Raw genomic sequence first — 8,308 nt, 5'->3', positions numbered from 1 at the left:
TTCTCCTTCCTTCCTTCCTTCCTTCCTTCCTTCCTTCCTTCCTTCCTTCCTCTCTTTCTTTCTCTCTTTCTTTCTTCCAGTCTGTGATCTTCATTCGTGATAAAAATTCTCATGGACAAGAAGTGTCAGGATATATTGACTACGCCCACAGACTCAAGACTCAAGATTTTGAAGTCTACTTTAATGGGAAAAGAAGACTTCTTCCAAGGCCCACAGATCTGAGGTACATTGTATACATAATCCTTGCATCTTCAGTGGCAGGGATGAAGGATTTTGCTTTTATATTCTATATTGTACTTGGAACGGTAATGTACATATATAAGGAATTTGATGACTATGAACTTTTAAAAAATTCTAAAATGGGGAATGAGCATAGATACATTTTCCCCCTTTAATAGTCTGAAAAAGATAACACTTCAGATTCAAGGTAAGTCAATTCTCAGCAACATTCATTTTATACATTAAGAAGAGCCTAAAAATTTCTGGCTTCATAAGTCTCTTACCACTATGTGGGATATTCTGCCTAGAAGCCTCAAAATATGTTATCATCCCACTTTCTTGGTCAACAGCCAAAGTGCAGGCCACTGACCACCTCAACTAATTTTTCTCATCACAGTTCTATTCTAGAGCTCCTTCACATCTAACTTTTTCCCCCCTTGCGGGGGCTGCCTGAAGGGGAAGAAAAGGAGAGAAAGACAGTAGAGAGCAGAGTAAGAGAGCAGAGAGAAAGAGAAAGAGAGTATACAGTGTGAGAAAGAGAGCAGAGAGAGGAGAGAAAGAAGAGGAAGAGGGCAGCCTAACTTTCTTTTAACTGAAGGCCCTTACCCTTTCCTCTGGCTTCCTCATCCCAGGTGCCTGGACCTACTCTACACTGTCAGTCATTGACAGAATGATCATTCTGTCCCCTTCTAAATGGCACTTAAGCAAAAGCTTTTTGTTCAACTATTTCTACCTAACCATAGAAACCCAAAATAGTAGCAGCATTCTAATTTCACTCCCAAAACTGTATTCAGGTCATTGTTTGAGACTTGTATACTCTGAGAACCCTGTGACACTCTATTTATCCTTCTTGCTATTATCTAAAGATTTGCTAACCTTAGGTTAGATAGGAAAGTAAAAAGTCCATTAAAGTGGTGATGGGTTACATCACCACTTTAATGGACTTCTTACTTTCCTATCTAACCTAAGTGTATAGCACATTATTTAACTTCTCTCATACAATAATCTCCACTGCCCATGTCTTTTTGTCCTTTGGCTGTATCTGTGTCTGCATCTCAAAGCAGATTGATCTAGATCACTTCTTCACTGAACCTGTAGCTGTACCCTGGGACAGTGTTGAAGGAAAATTTTGGAAACTTTACAAAAATGTGCATGGCTGCTCCTAATAACATATGGTTTTCAAACTCCACTGGGTGCTTAAAGTTTAAGTTCAAAATTAAACTCATTATGGGCCATGGAGCCTGCTGTGTCTTTTGTAAAGCCTATCTTAGCAAATGGAGCCACCTTTAAAACTGAAAGCATCAACCCAGCATAGTATTGACATTAAAACAGACTTATAGACCAATGGAACATAATGAAGAGTCCCAAAGTAAACCCACACATCTATAGCCAATTGATTTTTTTCCAAAGATGCTAAGAACATGCATTGGAGAAAGGGTAGTATTTTCAATGAATTATTCTTGGAAAATTGGATAATCCACATGCAGAAGAAAAATTAAACAAACCCTTTATCTCTTACCAGTTATAAAAATCAACTCTAAGCAGGTTAAAGATTTAAATTTAGGACTTGAAACTATAAAAACTACTAGAAAAAAAAGGAAATGTGTCAGGGCATTGCAGTAGTCTAACATTTTTTGAATAAGACCCCAATAATACAGGTAACCATATATCTACAAAGGTCTAATATCTAGCATATAGAGGGAACTTTAAAAATATAATAGCACAAAACAACCTAATTTTAAAATAGACAATATACCTAAATAGGCTCAAAAAAAGAAATACAAATGGCTAACAGGTATATGAAAAAAATGTTCAACATCACTAATCATCATGGAAAAGCAAATCAAAATCACAACAAGACATCAACCTTGGACTGGAATTGTAACTTAGTGGCAGAGCGCTTACCTAGCATGTGCGAGGTACTGAGTTTGATCCTCAATACCACATAAAAAATAAAAAAAAAATAATAAAGGTATTGTGTCAATCTACAACTAAAAATATTTTAAAATATATCAATCTTACTGCAATAAGAGTGGCTGGATTTGTGGAGGGAAAGACTACAGTTCTTCCATTTGCACTGCCTTATTTCCTCTTTAGGGTCTGTACTACCTACCCACTTTTTCCCATAGGCTCCTATTCTACTTCTTAACATGCCCTGCTTCTTCTCATTCTTCAATATCTTGACTTCATCAATGTCTTTTCTTCTTATCTAAAGTTGCCTTCACTATCAGCAATTGATTCTGTAGGCTCTCAACATAAACAGGATGTGATGAGGATGTGGAAAAGCCCACACTAGTGCACTGTTGATGGAAATGTAAATTAGTATACATCTGTTTTGGAAAACAGTATGGAGGTTCTTCAAAAACTTTAAAATAGAACTACCATATGATCTAACATTACTGGATATTTATCCTTTATCCAAAGGACATAAAATCAGTACATTGAAGAGACATTTCACTCCAGTGTGTATTGCAGCACTCTTCAGAAGAGCAAGAGATGGAAATATCTGAAGTGTTTATCAGCCTGTAAGTAGATAAAGAAAATGTGCTACATATATAGAGTAGAGTACCATTCATCCACAAATATATGAAATCTTGTCACTTATGCCAACATGCATGGAACCGGAAATCATTATGATAATTGAAATAAGCCAGGCACAGAAAGACAAGTACTGTATGCCCTCACTCATATATGCAGTCTGAAAAAATTGATTTCATAGAAGGTGAAAGTAGAATGGTGGTTACTAAAGTCTGGAAAAGATTGATCATTGGTACTAAGTTAGAATTAGAAATAAGAATTTGTTGTACAATTGCACAGTTGGGTGACTACAGATTACAGTAGTGCACTGTATATTTCAAAAGCCTATATGAAAGTACTTTGAATATTTTCCTCAGAAAGAAATGGTAAATAGCCAAAGAAATAGTTATAAACTTTATATATTTAAGCTTAATACAATGTATGCATATCAAAATATCACATGCTTTCCCATTATATGTACAATTGTACTGTATACATCAGTTAAAATAAATTTAATTCATAAAAATATATTAATGAAAGCAAAATTCAGATGCTATTCCAGACCTCTTCCTCTCCATCAACACCCTCATAACTAATAATTTATTAAAAACACTAGATATTGTTACCTTAACAGCTTTGTTTATATTAAAAACAAATTTAAAGCATACCATTTCACTTGCAAACACTTCTGTCTTTATATCTGATAACATTTTACAAGAAACATCATGATCTTATCATGTATAACAAAACAATTAATTAATGTCACCTAGTGCCTAATTACTCTTTGTTCATATTTCATTGATTGTCTCAAATTTTTACAATGGATTTGACTAACCAAAATTTAAATAAGATTGTGTTTTTTATTCTATGGCCTTCAACCTTTTTACAACATGTTCCCCTCCTGCTTTTTATCCTCTGTGCTACTGATTTGCTAGAGAAACCTTTATCCCCAAACATCTCGAATTCTCAACTTGACTGATGACTCTCATGTTGTTTGTTACAATCTATCTCTAACTCCTTATTCCCCATAAACTGTACTTCCTATTGACCCAGTTTTAGATCACCTGAGGTAGCCTCAGCCTAATCATTCCATCATTGGGCTCCCCATCAAGTTTTGGCCAGTGCTTTTAGCATCCATTAAGGAAGGCTACATAAATAATTTTATTAAGTGCTACATAAGGGTGATTTTCTAATTCTGTCATTCATCTAGCATTTTTAAACTACAATTACTCCAGAGAGAGTAACTTTTCCTTGTCAGCTATTTCATTAATATGAAATATAATTCATATAGAAAGACAAAATAAATATTTAATTATTTTTCTTATGAAAAGAAATGCAAAACAAGAATCACAGAAGTATACATAGATAACATCAACTTGTTTCTCAGTGTGATTATACCAATTTGTACCAACAAGAAGTACCATGTTAATGATGTGGTTGGCCCACATCCTCACCAACACACAGCATTAACAAATGTTTTTCTCGCTGTGGTGAAATAATATGTATAAATGGTCTCTCATTGTGGTTTTAATTTCCATGATCACCAATCAGATTGGACATCTTTTATTGGCTATTCAGAATTCCTTTCTGTAAAGAATCTACTAAGACTTTCCCCCTCTTTTTCAGTTGGTTTGTTCTTTCATTTCTTGTAAATTGCAGGAATTTGCTTTGTTTAATTTAGATGCTGATTAATCCTTTGCTTGTCACATGTATTAAAAAGTATCATCTTTCATTTCCTTTACACTGACTTTTATAATCTGAAGTAAGAAGTTTTAATAGCCAGATTCATGTATTTCAGTCTTTTCCTCTATGGTTTGCACTGTTTGAATTTTATTTGGTAAATCCTCATCTTTTGGGAGGTCACAAGGACACTGTTTATAGAGTGATATAGTTTTGCTTTTATCATTTTCTATCTTTAACCTACCCGAATTAACCTGTATATGTGTTGAGGCAATTGAAATGTGGGGGAAAATTCCTTTATATATAGTTTCATGTTTAGTTTGATTCAGAACTAGAGAAAATATCTTAAAATTTAAAATTACATGAGTTCTCTTTCTAGTTCTTTATTTTCCAACAAGCTATTTTCTGCTGTGTAGAGAGACATTTCTGTGATTAGAATCCTGCCTTTTATTTTTACTATGGAAAATATAAATGTCAACAGAGAGCTGCAACTATTTTGAGATGCAGCAGAACTTGATCATCTTCTTGTTTCAGATTGATGGTGTCCTTAAGGTTCAATATCTTCTCTGAATACTTGTGAGCAACTTATAAACAGATAGTGTTCTATCATTTACCAACTTTCTTCATACTCCCCTCCAATTTCATGACAGAAGTACAACAAGCATTGTTCTTACCACCTGTGAGAGGATAAATTAAAAAAGTAAACCACATGCTAAAGTTCAGGAGCAAAACTGTGATCAGTATGAAGAAATCTCAAGTTCTTAGGCATTCTAAGTCATTGCAATTATGGGTTTAAACTTTTATATGTCAAGGACAAAGTGCAATATGGAATCCTTAAGCTATGTTGTGCCCCACATATAGTTGCTTACATGTTTATGTGCTTTTTGAATATACATCCAAGACCAACCTGTAACGTTCTACCTATCCCTCTGATATGATGATCAAGGGGAAATGAAAATTTTCTCTTGTCTTTTTCTTTTTTTGGAGATTTTATGAAATATTCATACCCTTGACCAAAGAGTGCCCTTAATACTAAAGTTTCATGAGGTATTACCATCAAATTTCCTTGCAGCCCTGCTTTATTAAGATGTTAAATGTTCCAAACCCCTACAGTTAGATTATAAGCACTTATCTTGTGTTTAAGTACAATCTTAAGAAAGCATTCTGGTAACATACTGGCAGTTTCTCACCTTTAAAAAGGAAAAAAAGAAAAAGAAAAAAAAAGGAGTAAATGATCACAGCCCTGCATTCAAAAGATATGTTAAATGTTGCTTATTTTTAAAGTTATTAAAATGTTGCGTATTCAAATATGGTCAGTAATCATTAGAGTATCAGTCTCTTCAACAAATGCTTACTAAATTTTAAAGATAGAGAAATATTTTGGATAACAAAAGATATCGATCAAAGGAGATTTGCTACAATATAGCTTTGCAAAGTGGGGTTCATGAATTACTAGCATTGACATCACCTGGGGCCCCAAAGTATTGTGGGCTCAGTCCCAACCACTGCATCAGAATTATCACATAATATAGCACAATCTTCAAATTTTTCCATATGTATATATGTGCTACTCCATTATACCAATATAACAAATTATCCTAGACTATATAATCTATAAACAATAGAAATTTTTTACACATAGTTCTGGAGGCTGGGAAGTCTAAGATTGTGGCAGGATTGTTCTCTGGTGGGGAATGGCAGGATTAGTCTGGTGGGGACTACTCTCTGCTTCCAAGATGGTGCCATATTACTGCATTCTCAAGAAGAGAGAAACACTGTGTCCTCACATGGCAAAAGGACAGGAAGGCAGAAAGCAGTCTGAGATAATTTTCTCCATTCTTTGTATGGGTACCAATGTGTTCATGAGGGCCAAGCCTCATGACTGAATAATTTCCCAAAGTCTCAACAAGAATTTGGGAGGGAATACATTTAAATCATAGCAATGTTAGCTCAAGAAGAATGCTCCATTCTGTAAGGATAGTTACTACCCAAGTATGGCTAGTGAGCAATGGAAATATGGTAATCCTGAATTCAGATATAATGTAAATATAAAATATACCCCTGATTTGAAAGACTTATCCTAATAATATAAAATATTATTAAGAAATTAAAATTACATATGAAAATAATATGTAGGTTATATAAGATTAACAACATACTATTAAAATTATTTTCACCTATTTATTTTTGTTTTGTTTTTTCAATACACTACTGGAGATTCAAAACTGCATATCTATAACACATTTCTGGCTCGTAATTTCTGTCTCATAAGAAACCATAAGCCAAAGATCATGTGTTAGTCATTTGGGTCAAGTCTGGCTGCAGAATATTTTATTTTGCCTACACAATGTATTTAATTGTATCAATGTTCTAGAAAAAGGAAAATTTATATAAAATGTCTTGGATTTAAAGATTTTCTTAAAAACTTAACAAGTTCTTCCATTGCTGGTCCTACATTCCTTCATCCCAACCATCAACTAGAATTGAATTGCATCTGCTTTCTGATTGAGACGTACTTTTATTTTCACCAGATTAACAGAATTGATTAACTCCTACCTAATGGCATAAGCACTATCACCTTTGATTCAGTCCTATTTAGAATCTGTCAAGTTCTATGCATTTAAGTTTGTGACTGTCTTGGATTCTGGAAGTCATATTTGCCATTAGCTGGGTCATGATCTCCACTGCTCAACCAATTGGGTTTAATTTCAATCCTTGGTCTCTCCCAGATTGTTTCGTACCACTGTGGTCAGGAAGCCTAGACCAAGTCAAAGTCTTAAGTGATTATGATGACTTTATGATTATAATGAAAATCATCTGAGCATTTACTGCACACAATACACTAGGCAAAATTCTATCTATCTATCTATCTATCTATCTATCTATCTATCTATCTATCTATCTCAATATATGTATATGCTTTCACTTACTCTTTACCACAACCATATGGGCTATGGGTTAGGGATCTTTTTTCACATTTTAACTTCCAAAGAGCCTGAATTATAGAGGTGTTAGTTGGTTTGACCAAAGTTACACATAGACCCATATACACACACAAAAAACTAGAAATTCAGGACAAATAAAGATCAAATGCCACAATTCTTTTTAAATCAATATTTTATTCTATTTAGGACTTTGTCATGTAAAGATATAATTTTCTCCTTTGGTCATACCATATCCCAGTCTTTGTTAGGTCATATATTTCTTTTGCAGATGTGCGTCTAACTTGACAAGAACTAATTTGGGATTGTTTTCCAAAACATCAAGCAACCCTGCTGTCCACAGTTAAAACTGGGGAATTTTGGCCATCCTGTATCCACCCTTGCCACTTCCTTCTTTCATTGAGTTTGGCAAAAAACAACCCTTTGTACTTAACCAGGCTTTCATTTACAGTCACTGTGAGTAAGAATTACAGTGTCCCACAGCTTTGTATGTGGAAGAGCAATGAACAGAACTAAAAGTGGCCTATAATTGTGGATTCAGTCTAAAAGTCTTTAGGGGAAAATTGGCCCTGACTTGTTGAACCTCAGTTATGTCCCAGGATGCTTTTAGAATCTATTCATATCCTCTGAACTGTGGTTCCCATAATTTTTGTAATATCTTCTTGGAATTCTTTCATAGATAAATTTAATCTTCCAACACTTAACTCATTTTAGCTTCTCTTTATATCAAACTAAACAATAAATATTATCTCTCATGAAAAACTAAAGGATATAGAATAGAAATCCTAAAAGCTGTATACAGATGGACCTCCTTCTGCCTGTCTATAAACCCCAAATATTTGAGGAGTAGCAGTTCCTCCCAAATCCTTACTCAAGTATCAGTATCATCCAGTGCTGGAATTTCATCCAGGCCCCATTAAGCTGGTTGCTAAAAAAAAAAAAAACAAAAA

General features: G+C 34.2%; 1 protein-coding gene across 2 annotated transcripts in view; it reads left to right on the top strand.

Annotated features, from left to right (window-relative positions):
• Cfap299 (cilia and flagella associated protein 299) overlaps positions 1–8,308 on the top strand; it is a 594,340-nt gene that overhangs the window by 489,242 nt on the left and 96,790 nt on the right. For both annotated transcript variants that reach the window (XM_048784773.1, XM_015499253.2), the window contains exon 4: positions 81–223. In XM_048784773.1, coding sequence (XP_048640730.1) covers positions 81–223 — 143 coding nt within the window. The remainder of the gene's footprint in view (positions 1–80; positions 224–8,308) is intronic.

This window comes from Marmota marmota, unplaced genomic scaffold (genome assembly GCF_001458135.2).
Source record: "Marmota marmota marmota unplaced genomic scaffold, marMar, whole genome shotgun sequence".
In the NCBI taxonomy this organism is placed as follows: Eukaryota; Metazoa; Chordata; class Mammalia; order Rodentia; family Sciuridae; genus Marmota; species Marmota marmota.
The sequence above is the reverse complement of the archived record's forward strand: the minus strand, read 5'-3'. Positions and strand labels throughout refer to the sequence as shown.